Raw genomic sequence first — 13,446 nt, 5'->3', positions numbered from 1 at the left:
CTGGCTTTTGTATTATTCCTTTTCTAACACTGGAAAATAATCTACATATGGCAAGTGTTATGTGGACATGAATATAGGGGGGTTGTACAGATTTAGCATTATTGTTTTTAGTTAGAATTTTTTGTTTGTTTTTAATTTTATTTTGATGATTGTTAATTTTTGTTTTGTTTTGTTTTTTCAGTCAGAGCTGCCATTTCATGTTGAACTGAATTGAAAGTATTTAGATGAAAAATGAAATGAATTAAAATGAAATTAAATAAATAAAATAAACCCAAAGACTTTAAGAAATTGATGTTATTGAAGAAGGCCACGTGTAGCAGGTGATGGGGGGGTTCTAATGCAGATAACATACGGAAAACATTAAAATGCTTGAGATATCAATCGTGTGAATTGATGTTGTAAATGTTGAATTTTACAACTTCACAGAAACCTACCTCTGGTAGTTTTTTTATTATAATTTTTTATCCCTTCCATGTGTGACCACTGTATTTTCATCCATTTTATTTGACTTACTGCAACAATCAAATGAAATTGCAGTGAACAGTTGCTTTGAGATTTAATCTGTTAATCGAGGATAACAAAGATAAAAACATAATTTTTTGGTTTGTATTTTATTCAGTTCACTTTAGGCAAGCACAAAAAATTCTGTTAGAATAAAAAAAAAAAGTATTTTTGGTGTGTAATTTCATAACCATATTTTTGGTTCCTGTAAAAAAGGTTGGGGGGGGGGGGGGAGAGTCAAAAACAAGCATACATCCTACAACAATAGAAATAGTTAAATAATTAAAATTATACAACAAATTACAGAGGTACTACCAAATAAAAACAAAAAGAACACTAAAGAGTTGTAGCTGCCCCTGGTGCTTACAGTACTTTTTGATACCTGTTCATCTCTTTCCCCCTCAGCTCCACCGTATTATTTCATGTCTGCTGTTTGGTACTAATGCTGAGCTGGACAGATGAGAACTTACATGATTTTTTAAAAATGGATTAAATTGTACTCATACTTATTTGGCTACATTTAACACAATCAAGGATGTCGAGGCAACAAATATTTACTTCTGACAAAGTGTCACTAAAAATATTAGTTACTCACAGACATTCATGATGGGCAAAACTGCCCAAATGAAGAACCTGAATTGTAGCCCTTGTCAACATGACAAATGTAAAATCTATGCATACAAAGACAAAAAAAAAAAAACACTTCTGACCAGGCAGCATTAGCGCCACACAGCAGATTAACACTATACATACACTGCCAATGCGAATTAGAGGTTACATGGAATTATCACAAAAAACGTTTCTAAGAAACTGTTCCTCCATCTCTACAAAAGCATCCGCAGCCATCTAGACTTAATCCCCGACCCTGCAAACCGAGTGAAGTTAGAATTAGAAACAGTCATTTAAAATAAACACAATATGTCAAGAAGGTGTGTGTGTGTGGGGAGGGGGGGGGGGGGGTCCCCTGTGAAACACAACTGGACCACTGGTTCAGAAAGCATGTATTATGTCACAGGAGCAGATGGCATCACATCCCTTTGGTTTGTGGAGAGCTGGAGAGGGGGATGTAGCCGGTGACTATTCTCACAAGCTCTCTGTCTCGTCAGAACCTGGCACCGCTTGGGGGCACTGGGGTGTGGATGTGTGTGGTTTCCCTGGGATTTGTTTTTATTTCTGTGGGGCTTCTGACTGAGGAAGGGTGCACGGCAGAGACGGGGGCACTCAGACCATGTCACGTCACGCTACGCAACGCTAGCTCACTTCCCTTCCCAGGCATCCTCCCTCTGCTGGGCCGCAAGACGCTTTTGATCTGGAGGGGAAAGGAAGAAAGGAACAGCACTGAATGGCTGAAAGCACGCAAGCAAATACCACTGAAGGCCAGGACAAGCAGAACAGTGAGTGAAAAGTAAGGTAGGAACGTAGGTTCCTACATTGGGAGTTTGCCTTTTCACTTTTATTTGGTCCAGTGAAAACAAAAAGGTGTTATTTGGGAGTTTTTTGTTTGTTATAATAGGCTTGTTCGACTTCATGTAGCGCTGCAGAGATCTGGCTGATCTGGGGTGCATGGCATTCTAGACTTTTGCACAATGCCAACATGCTCATGTTAAGCGAGATTTGCGCGGTGTTCCAAGTCGAACAAGCATATTGACGCATGTTCAAAGTTAGAGTTTGACCCTGCCCGCATGCCGTCCTCACCTTTGGCGTCCTTCAGCTTCCTCTTCTCGGCCTCACGATCCTCTCGGCTCTGGGGGCTTCGCACGCCCAGTGCCCCGATCACCAGCCGCCGCGCCAATGCCGCACTCGTCTGCGGACGCTCCTTAGCCGGGAGGAGGTAGTCTGTAGAGAGGAAATGCAGCAGGTGAGAAAGAAGAAATACAGACACATGAAGCTAGCAAGAAAGAAAGCTAAAAGATATTCTTCGTGAAGAAAGAAATGGGTTTAGAATTCCCTAGATTGGAACCAAACTAAACTCTTCACATGGTCAATAGGGATGTAGTGTTGGAGGTATAATTAGTAGAGAGAGAAAACTACAAAGCAAGACTGTACATTAACTTTTTTGGTACAGAGGCTGACAGTTTTGTAGCACAATCCACAACATCTCTAGCACCAGTGCGTATGTAGTTGCAAACACCTCATCTGTAGGCTACACTCTGAAAACACTTTGCTAAGTTGGTAAATCATCCATAGACTGATTTGTATGTAGCATTGTACAGCCCTGCAAAGTAATTTCCTACTAGTAAACTACTAAAGCAGAGTAAACTAGTAAAGCAGAAACCACATCAAGGTCAGGGGATGAGTATTTACGAAACACACCGATGAGAACGCAAATCAGTACTGTTTGGAGGGTCACTTTTGCACTAAGCAGTGTCTCGTCTGAGTTAGCCATACCTGAGCAGTTGCGGGCTTTGGCTTTGGTGGCCGCCGAGGCCTTGGAGAGGGGCCTCACCTTCAGCAGAGGGTTCCGTGTCGTAAGGGCGTCCCGCGCTAAGGAGAGAGTAAAGGAAGAGTGACAGGTAGAGACTGAAATTCTGCAATCGCTATTGTGGAGGTTTGGTGTTGCCTCGGCAATAGGTGTCTCTATACACAGAATGGGTGATTAAATAACTCAGAACACTGTTTTTTATATATATAACACTCTGGAAACACCTATATATTAGGTATTACAAGGCCAGTAATGTACAGATTTTGAATAAATTACAAAGTTATTACACCGAAACTCTTTGCTTGCAATCATGTAAGCTCAGGTCAATTTCACTGAAGAGGCAGCCATTTGTTTTACTGTGAAGGTGTTTAGATTTATTTTCCAGCTTAATGTTGGCCATCAACTCTGATATGACCCTGCAACTAACCCAGGGAAAAGCAGGGTTTCATGATGCCGAGTAAGATCTGCCATCTGTTTTTGGAAAATGATTCATGTAAACAGTCAATACAACGGATTGACTGATGAAAACATGAGATGTAAGTCATTGTCGAGAAAAAAAAAAAAAAAGCATCGCATACTGCTGGCACCCAGCATGCCTGCCAACGTTCTAAACAATGAAATAAACAAGCAGTATGGAAAGGGGCCAATGTTTGAAATTGCTGCCGGAGAGAGACCAAACAAGACAAGCAAGACTCCAAAAAGCAATTAAAATGTTTAAAAGCGGGCCCCGACCATAAGTGCCACTCAAACTTCCGAAGAGGACTTGCTATATAAAACACTAACTGAACCCAAATTACACATATTATCATACAATTTGACTGAACAATCATCCTCACACTGGCTGAAAACCAGAGAATAACCAAAGAGGGTTGTGTGGGCAGTTTGCGTGTAACCAAGAGCTTTATATAGCTAATCTTTTTGAGTGGGTCTGTGCAATTCAGAGCACAGTCCTATATACAAATCTCAATTACAATTTCAATTTAGCGGTCTCATTTTAGACAATGTACTTTAGAAATGGCCCATTGTTTATAAACAAAATGCTTCAAAGTGGACTTAGTGGTCCAGTATGGTAGTATTGCAGTGTTTCCCAAACATTGACTCATTTGTGGCGGCCCACCACAATATCAACATTGACCACCACACAATGATTTTCCAGGTTGTACTAAATTGTGCTTAAATCTGGTTAGCATCATAACCACGCTGTGCTAATTTGTTAAAAACTGTTGTATTCAAGGTAATTCTGCAAACCAACCACCACAAATGGAATTGAATTCTGTGGGAAACACTGTATTGGCTAAAGGCTTCTGCCTCCTCTGCTCTTACCTGCAATGGGGCTTGAGAAGAGGCCCAGGGCGTGCGTGTCGTCCACCCACTGGACGTCAAAGCCCTTCTGTCTGGAGACAAAACATGCACAACCCATTCAGAGACGCTGCTGTAATGCTGAGAACAGACCTATGTAACCTATAGCATGTCTATTCTGGAAAACACACAGCATTCTCTGCAGTGTGGGTATGTTGGCAGAAGCAAGGGGTCTCCCCTTTCTGCTGATAAAACAAACAAAACTTGTCATTTAGCATTTAGAGTTATCTCTAAAATGCTAAATGGCTAGGTTCTAAATGCTAGGTTCAAAAGGATGGATCAGTTGCCCTGCGCTAATTTATTACAGGGGATGCTAAGCTAATGGGGCTTACTGGAAGGAGTGGAATGCCAGGATCAGATCCTCGGTTTTGAATTCGGTCGGGAAGTCGTATATCTCTACTATGTGAGACAGCTCATCCTCCCTGAGCTCGATCTCTTCACTCTCTGGTGACCAGTTGTAGTAGTTGAATCGTGGCTCTTGAATTGACTCTTTCTTACGTCCCGACTTCTCCGCAATCTACAATGGAGAGAGACAGAACAAGACATTTTTTTTTTTTTAAGTCAATGTTAGGGTTGACATGATCTATATCTAATTTTACCATAATGGCCTTCTCCAACTATTCCAGTTGAGTGGTGTGCTATGCACCAACTCACAACTGAATACTTTACTTCTATAAACATGCAGCCCAAATGAGCAGTGTTTGACCAGACTCTTAAAGGTGCTCTAAGCGATGCTGGGTAACGTCACTTCTGTTGACTTTCAAACAAAACAGAGAGCTAGCTTGCTACTCCCTCCCATGCTGCTCCCGTGCAATTGAAACTCTCCTAAATGCACATCTCGTCTGTGATTTGCTGGAACAGTTTGTTGTGTTTTTATGGCCTAGGTTTGCCCAGGTTGTTTTTGTTGCCGTTTTTGTCCACAGAGATCGCTTTTTGTATTGAGGACACAGACAGCTAGCGGTTGGTTAGGTGATGTTTGCAGTAAGTGACATAAAATGTTATAGCGTAAAAAACGTGTGGCATCGCTTAGAGCACCTTTAATCTTCAAAAGCATTGCTGAGGGGCATCCCCGTACCTCTCTTAGCAAATGAGGATCCAGACATTCCCCTTCATCATCGAACAGAGTGTCCCAGCTCTCCTGCTCTTCTTCCTCGTTCTCCTCCTCCTGGTCCTCTCCTGAGGCCTTGGGGTCAGAGGTCGTCAAACTGTCCGACAACCCACCACCACCATCAGTGCTCTCTACGGATACCCCACTAGTAGCTATTTCTGAGTTGCTTTGCCCCTCTGTCGTCTGCTGCTGTTGTACTTCTTCTCCACCCTCTTTTTCCACGTCCACACGTTCTTTCTCGCCATCCTTGCAACCTCCATTCTGGACACTTGCAGCTGAATCTCCACCACTTACGGAGGACTCGTCTATCTTTGGTTTGCCGCCACCTTTGTCTTTCTTGTTCTTGTTGTTGTTCTTCCAGGCCTTGTCAGTGTACCGTGGCCTGGGTTTGCCCTTCTTGTCCCCAGCCTTGTTCTTCGGGTGGTTGTCGGGTGCCTGGGTATCCACTGTTTGCCCATCGCCCTCTCTTTGCTGCCTTTTGGGGACATAAATAGCCTGGTCTGGCTTTTTAGTGCGTGGTGCTCCTGAAGGTTTAGAGTCTCCTTGCGGTTCTTGCTGGTGATCAGCCATAATCTGGAAAGTTACCCTGCTGAGTAGGATTGAGAGAAAGTTGGTTGAAGTGCAGCTGTGTAAATAAAAAAATATATTCACGTGATAACTGATTTGGTTCAATTTCAGACTGATATCCACAGGCCTTGAGGGTACCTGGTTATTACTCTGCATTAACGTTAGCCAATCTAGCCATCTGCTTTGCTAACTGGTGTTGAGGAAGGCAGAACCCCAGCTCACAGCTAACCCTTTTGCTGCGATTAAGACAACAGAAATGTATCCTCACAACTTCCCATGGCAGGTAAGTAGAAACAAAGCGGAGGTACATAGACACAAATCAAAGGGCCAGTCGGAATCAAAGAGTTAACATAAGTTGACTGGCTAGCTAGCTAACGTTAAATTAAATCCCAAAATAGCCGACTAGCTTTGCTAGTCATACCCAGCATAGCATCACTGTATTGATACTGTAACCAATCGCGCATTATCTAGCGCACGACTGAATAACCAAGCAATGAATGTATTTGTAACTTTGAGTATTGGTAGTCTACGCTACAGTGAACATACAAATAAACGTTTATTTACCCTCAGAAGGACTTGTTTGAGAGGTCGACACACTCAGCCGGATGTTTGGTTTGGAATCGTAATACGTCATGAAATCGCGTTGCGTTCTGGGAATCCCAGTGCTACAACCAAGATCCCCTTCAACATGATAGAAAATAAAAGACGTCAACCCTGTCTGATACAACCACATTATTTTTTGCTATAACAACTTGGTTTCGTGCCAGTTGTCACCGTTTTCTGCCTCGGTTGCTTTAATTTAAATTGTACGAAAATGCATTTTAATGGACGTTGGATTATGGGCTGTAAACTCAATAGAGGCTATTTCTCTAGTTCTGTCGTTGATGTGCTGTGAATTAGCCAAGGCACGCATATTTTCCCGATTTAGTTATTATCAAAGATAATTAAAATAAATGCTTTATTCTAAACGTAAAAGGGTGTTTCCTTTATCACATGTGGCGCTGCAATGCAAAACAAATGTTTGTGTTGCCGCATTGTTCACACCCCTTTCTACACTCCTTAAATGTTGATTGGTTTAAATTGTAAAATATTCTATGGTGTTCTCTGTGATTGGCCATTTCCTTACACAACCACTTGCGTAAACCTTTATATTTCTCGTTGTGTAAGACTATAAAATGCTATAAAAGGCAGGTTCTCACTCAGAAAGGATAATCTGTAGCCCTTCGAGGTGAGTATTAAGTTCCGATATTTAAATGACAAGTAATGCAGACGTCGCACATATGTCAGTTTCAATTAATGTGCACAAATGCTCAGTTAGCTATAGGGTCTTGGAAATCTACCCTTTCTATTGCCAGTAAAGGAAAAGTTCAAATGCACATTTAATGCATAGACAAGTATACAGAAAGTTTTAAGTGTGGACATAAATGTTGTTTATTTGTTGTGAATTATAACCTAAACAAATACAGCAAGTTAAACAATTTTAAAGCATTTATTTATTTATTTATTTTTTAACAGATTGCTAGGATGAAGACTCTCTGGTGCCTTGTTTTCTGTCTGACCTATGGGCTATCCCAGACACAGTCCATGTTCTCTGTAGTCACCGATACAGTATTGCCTCCCGATGCCTTTCATAACCCAACCCAGTTAAATTATGGGATGGCAGTAACCGATGTGGATGGTGATGGAGACCTGGAGGTTGTGGTTGCAGGGTAAGTTTATTCATGTTTCTTTCTTTCTTTCTTTCTTTCTTTTTAAATCAGGTGAATAGAATTAACCTTTCTGAGAGGACAAGTATGAACAATTCTATCAAATAGAATTAGAATCTAGAATTAGATAAAAAAAAAAAAATCTATCTTTGTCTAAGTACACTACAGCAAATAGTAGCTATGCCAACATTTCCCTTGTGTATATTTCCCTTTATTGCTCATGCACAGATACAATGGCCCCAACCTCGTACTGAAGTATGACCGCATCCAGAGAAAACTCGTGAACATCGCCGTTGACGACAGCAGCTCTCCCTACTATGCCCTGAGGGACCCTCGGGGTAACGCCATAGGTGTGACGGCATGCGACGTGGACGGGGATGGACGAGAGGAGATTTACTTCCTCAACACCAACAACGCTTACTCAGGTACACCGACTGTCCCAGAGGAGAGACACCCATCATCACACTCTCACTGAGATATGCTGTATGTTATGCTATACTGAGGCAGCTGAACAAAGTGAATTTCAATGTCATGAAATTGAAGGCAATTTTCAAACTAAAGGGTTAATCTAGGGTTACTAAATGAGTATTATATTGTATCATATCTGTGCATGAAAGTGTTGAAATATTGCTGAGTATGACTTTGAAAATGAAGAGGTTTGAACATGTCTTGTAGTTCCACTTTTGAGTATGAACTTTTTCTATATTGTTGCCTAATTGCATGCCAATCAGACTGTTAGTTGTTGTCACATCTTTTTTTTTTGTTGTGACACGGAATGTATCAAAACTTATTGAATGTTCCTCACAAAGGTCGGGCGACCTACTCTGACAAGCTGTTCAAGTTCCGTAACGGCCGCTTCGAGGACCTTCTGAGTGACGACCTCAACCAGCGCCGGGGTGTGGCCAACAAGATGGCGGGCAGATCTGTGGCCTGTGTGGACAGAAGGGTAGACAAACCAAACCATTAGCCAAATATCAATGACATAGTTCATCCAACAATGTCTTCAGCTTAATGTACCTTCTTTTCATTTATTTCTTTGCACACAATCAGTCAGTATGCAAAGCAGTAACAGTAACCAACAGATAGTTGGTAACCAACAGATAAGTAACCAACAGATAGTTGGTTACTTATTTTATCTGTCATATTTGTTCAGTTACATGCTATTGTTTTTGTTTTTTTTTAAAGAAAGAAATGGCCATTTGGGTCAATCCTCTACGTGGAACTATACTAACACTGTAAGCCCTTTGACCAATTTTTTGGCTTTTGGCCTTTCTTTCATGCTCATGAATTTAGGGTACAGGACGCTACTCTGTGTATGTGGCTAACTATGCCAGTGGTAACGTTGGCCCACATGCACTGATTGAGATGGATGAATCTTCCAGTGACCTCAGCAAAGGCATCATTGCCCTGGTGGACGTGGCAGCTCAGGCCGGGGTCAACAAATACACGGGTGAGAGAGTTCGCTAACACTCCTTCACCATTATGATACGATCTCTGTTGTCCATGTTTGTTTTATTTAGTTTTTTAGAAGTATGCAAACAATAGTTGATCTAAACTGGTAGAGAAACGAGTGATTCTTCAAAGTTAGCCTTACTGAATCATTGCATTATTGAAATCAAAATATGTCTATGTTAATTTCAAGGTGGGCGTGGTGTTGTGGTTGGGCCAATCCTAAGTGAGACCAGATCTGATGTTTTCTGTGACAATGAGCATGGCCCCAACTTCTTGTTCCGGAACAATGGGGATGGAACGTTTACTGACATGGCCAAACAAGCTGGTAAGTGCTAAACGCACACCTGTCAGGTGCTTTCTTATTTATAAATTAGGTGAACTTTTTAGTTCACCATTACCAACTCAAGTTGGCAAACTTGAAAGCCGTAGTGAAGAAAACAACGGTACTAAAAAGCTGAGAAAACTCAAAAATCAAATGCCTTTGATAATTAGTGTTTTCTCAACATTGTCACTTTTACAGTGAAAATGTTTGCAGGTTCCCAAAGTTCTATGGTTAATTTGATCTCTCACACTGTCCTGTTGGTGTGCTCCCGCAGGTGTAGAGGACAGCCACCAGCATGGAAGAGGGGTGGCCTTGGCTGACTTCAATGGAGACGGCAAGACAGACATTGTCTATGGCAACTGGAATGGTCCTCATCGGCTCTATTTGCAGGGAAGCAACCAGAAGTTTAAAGTAAGATCGGAATCCTCTCAAGAATGACTTGATTAATAGACTAGGATAAGTATGTCGTTCTTAAAGCCAGCAAAAAAAAATCTGTTATAATTGTGTGACTATGTTGACCACTTGTTTCTGGTCAATCACCGGAGGATTGGATGATGATGATTGGAAGTGCAAGATTTGTGTCATTTTTGGATATGACGAATGAAGAGACTGTAGATTATACTATAACATGCTTTCTAGCTTGCTAGCGGACCTTTATAAGGGAGAAACTGAACAATCTCAAGAAACTGATGCACCTGCTAGTTTTATGTGCTACATGACTATGACCTAAACATTTCTGTTTCTCTTGTGTTTTCTGTAGAATATTGCCACAAAGGCTTTTGCCACACCCTCTCCAATTCGCACCGTCATCACTGCTGATTTTGACAATGACAAGGAGCTGGAAGTCTTTTTCAACAACATCGCCTACAGAGGCCACTCCCCCAACAGAATATTCAGGTCTGTCTGATCGTTGGTCGTCAAAGTTGACCCTAAAAGTAACCAGCACAGCGTCAGTGCTTCTATTGTTTCTAGTCATTGAGCTCTGAACGTGTTAGGTCAGGTAAGACCTGCAAATAAATAGTAAACGCAAGAAAACAAGTCATCATAAAACCCAGACTTGCAGTGTTTTAATGTTTTTATTGTTGTTGGGTTTTTTTTTATTATGTGTTTTTCCCATTCTCAGGGAACCAACAAAGCATGTAATGCAATTGCAATGTAACTGTTTGCATGCTGATGAAACTGAGAGCTGCTCTCAAATATTCCAATCCTTTGCTTTACAGAGTAAGCAGGAGAGCAAACTCTGACCCCAAGATTGAGGAACTGAATGTAGGTGATGCTGCTGAACCTCAGGGCCGTGGCACAGGTGAGCACAACCCTCAGGGTTTACATACAATATTCCATCCGTTATGCATAATAGTACCCATGGAGTTGCATCTTACTTGCGGGTTCATAATAACAATTATTTGATTGGCAGGTGCCACGGTAACTGACTTTGATGGTGATGGGATGCTTGACCTGCTGGTAGCTCATGGAGAGAGTGCAACACAGCCCATATCTGTCTTCAAAGTTAGCCAGGTCTGTCAAGTTGATAATAATAATAATAATAATAATAATAATAATAATAATAATAATAAGGTATTAATAATACGACTATAAGTTATTATTCATCAATAATACCATTATCAGTATCATTATCAATATAATTTTATTCTGACAGCAGATTTTGTCAGATTTTGTGTATTTTGTCTGCTTGACCAATTCATTTTTTATCCTTAAGGAGACAAACCTTTTAAAACTGTATTAAAACCTTTTTTTTTTATCAACACAGTAATATTTATGTCTTGGAGCCCAGTTATGCTTGTGAAATGACCCTATGTGTGTCTCCATCTTCCAAGGGCTCCTCCAACAACTGGCTGCGAGTCATCCCTCGCACGCAGCACGGCGCCTTCGCCCGCGGGGCCAAGGTGGTGGTCTACACCCGCCAGAGTGGATCCCACATGCGCATCATCGACGGTGGCTCCGGCTACCTGTGTGAGATGGAACCAGTGGCTCACTTTGGCCTGGGTAAGCAATCACGCACTGACCACTCCGCAGTCTGCAGTTCTGGTTAAAGGTATTTGATATTTGAGCTCAACTGCAAATCAAATTTTTCATCTTCACACGGAAAGTGTTGATAGCTTGGTCCAACCCACTGGTTTGTTTCCCATTTGTAGACTCACGAGTTGACTGTTGACAATACCCAACAACATATTCCTTAGTTCAGGAAATTTACTGGTAGTGACAAGTCCCATGCAGCTGGAGATTTTTTTCAGTGGCGTCCCCTCTCAACTTTCCTCTGATTGGTCCACAGGCAACGATGTGGTTGTCAGCGTAGAAGTCTATTGGCCAGATGGCCAGTCCATGGCCAGACCCCTACAGGAAGGGGAGATGAACTCCGCCCTGGAAATCCCCTATCCCAGAGAGGGGGAACAGGCTGTGCTGACCTCAGATGCCCAGGTAGGTTCTCTCTCTCTCTCTCTCTCTCTCCCTCCCTCCCTCACACACACACACACACACACACACACACACACACACACACAGTGATGTCACCTGCAGGTGGGCACTTCTCACTGCTAAATTGGTGTGACCGTGTACAGTGTGTGGGCAAACTGGTTGGTTCCCATTTAACTGCATAATGAATCACTCCTACAAGAGCTCTTTTTAAAACACTTGAGCACTTTTATGAAATCTTGAAGGAGACAGAACTGGTATTATGCTGTATCAGCCTACTATGTCTAGGCTATATTGTCCCAGTTCATTTGCCAGTGATTTTTTTTGTGTTCATTTTGAATGTAAACCTGTCTAATCGGTCACTCTATTTTCTCTTTTAGTGTGGAAGTGGGTTCACTTTAAATCAAAATGGCCGTTGCACAGGTGTGGTCTATTTCCAGCTTTCCCTCACAGAATACTAAAGCAATATATAAGGTGATGCTTGTCAACTGGATTTTACTAATTGTTGTTTTGTTTTATTCTCACCTATACAGGTACGAACTAGGCACCAAAGGAAGAGGACGGGCCTTAGCTTTTTAAATCAGTAGAATGTGTCCATGTGGAAATATTTTTCACATTTCTATCTTTCTGTTTCATTTATTTTCTTCCTAATTTCTGTTTCAAATGGAGGTGCTTAATGGGAGAAAATAAGTTTGATCTGAACAGAGTTATTTTTAAAAACGTCTATTTTGCACTAGTTTTTTCTGTCATTCTTTTGTATTAACAAACTTAGCTCTCCACACCCTAGTTTAAGAGCTGTTTGAGGCACAAGTCTGTTTTCTGTTTGAGTTGTACGGTATGTGTGCTGGACATTCTGTCAATAAACATATTTTTTTTGTTTCAAAACAAACCAAACCCCTGAGGTGATGTTTTCAGTCTTTCTCCCAAAACAGCTGTTTCCTATGTGTTTTAACATCCCATGTTCTGGCATGTCTTTTAAAACATCCCTTTTACCCTTTGACCTTTGCCCTCTGACCTCTCTCAGACTTTAATGAGTGTAAGATGAAGCCCCCGGTGTGTCCAGAGTCGCTCCCTCTCTGCACTGATACCTATGGAGCTTACGTGTGCAGGCCCAAGAGGAAGTGTGCAGAGGGGTACAGATCTGCTAACGGTGGCAGAGCTTGTGTGGGTGAGTGAGTGGTGCTGGGATTGTGCCTGGACATCACTGGTCACTGCCTGCTCTTACCATCCACATCTGACTCGTGATCTGCCCTCAAGACCTTAAGACTAGATGTACCGGTAGATCAGGATGAAGATGAGACTCGCTTGGCATGGAACTGCATTCCACATAATTATTAGGGCTGCACGATTTGGAGAAAATATCTAATTGTCATTCATGGCAGGAAAGTCCAAGCTTTAGTTCACTATAATTGTTGCTTTAAATTGAGCCACTTCTGTTTGGGGAGTATGTCAGGTGCATAAGAAGCAAGGCACTCCTGTTTGGTGAGCTTCACTGTCTGCCACACATGGAGAATGACATGAATATAAAAATCATAGATGTGACCACTATCGTTGGGACAGAGTTGCTAGCTGCAATTAT

The 13,446-nt window shown here is 41.7% G+C and overlaps 2 protein-coding genes across 4 annotated transcripts; one reads left to right on the top strand and one right to left on the bottom strand.

The window, feature by feature from the left end:
* Positions 1–579: 579 nt before the first annotated feature.
* Positions 580–6,600, bottom strand: r3hcc1l (R3H domain and coiled-coil containing 1-like). Of its 3 annotated transcripts, none has more exons than XM_076289954.1 (7): positions 6,522–6,600; positions 5,358–5,976; positions 4,615–4,799; positions 4,247–4,317; positions 2,890–2,985; positions 2,197–2,337; positions 580–1,810 (listed from the first exon to the last, which is right to left on the bottom strand). In XM_076289954.1, exons 2-7 carry the CDS (start codon positions 5,958–5,960, stop codon positions 1,758–1,760), a joined length of 1,149 nt encoding a protein of 382 aa, XP_076146069.1. In that variant the 5' UTR covers positions 5,961–5,976; positions 6,522–6,600; the 3' UTR covers positions 580–1,757. The 3 variants fall into 3 exon arrangements, with proteins under 3 accessions (XP_076146069.1, XP_076146068.1, XP_076146070.1); XM_076289953.1 differs by having other exon boundaries at positions 5,358–5,979; positions 6,522–6,598; XM_076289955.1 differs by having other exon boundaries at positions 5,358–6,015; positions 6,522–6,576.
* Positions 6,601–7,095: 495 nt separating this feature from the next.
* crtac1a (cartilage acidic protein 1a) lies at positions 7,096–12,703 on the top strand. Its single transcript, XM_076289952.1, has 14 exons — positions 7,096–7,185; positions 7,473–7,666; positions 7,892–8,088; positions 8,473–8,609; positions 8,957–9,113; positions 9,306–9,440; positions 9,712–9,848; positions 10,198–10,334; positions 10,658–10,740; positions 10,852–10,952; positions 11,273–11,441; positions 11,728–11,873; positions 12,248–12,290; positions 12,401–12,703. Exons 2-14 carry the CDS (start codon positions 7,482–7,484, stop codon positions 12,409–12,411), a joined length of 1,638 nt encoding a protein of 545 aa, XP_076146067.1. The 5' UTR covers positions 7,096–7,185; positions 7,473–7,481; the 3' UTR covers positions 12,412–12,703.
* The last annotated feature ends 743 nt before the right edge of the window (positions 12,704–13,446 follow it).

The sequence above is a fragment of the Alosa pseudoharengus genome, unplaced genomic scaffold (genome assembly GCF_046254945.1).
Source record: "Alosa pseudoharengus isolate Yale_2024_CS ecotype anadromous, Long Island Sound unplaced genomic scaffold, YU_APseudo_1.1 YU_APseudo_1.1_scf_1, whole genome shotgun sequence".
NCBI classification, from domain to species: domain Eukaryota; kingdom Metazoa; phylum Chordata; class Actinopteri; order Clupeiformes; family Clupeidae; genus Alosa; species Alosa pseudoharengus.
Note: the sequence above shows the minus strand (reverse complement) of the source record. Positions and strands in the feature narration are given on the sequence as shown.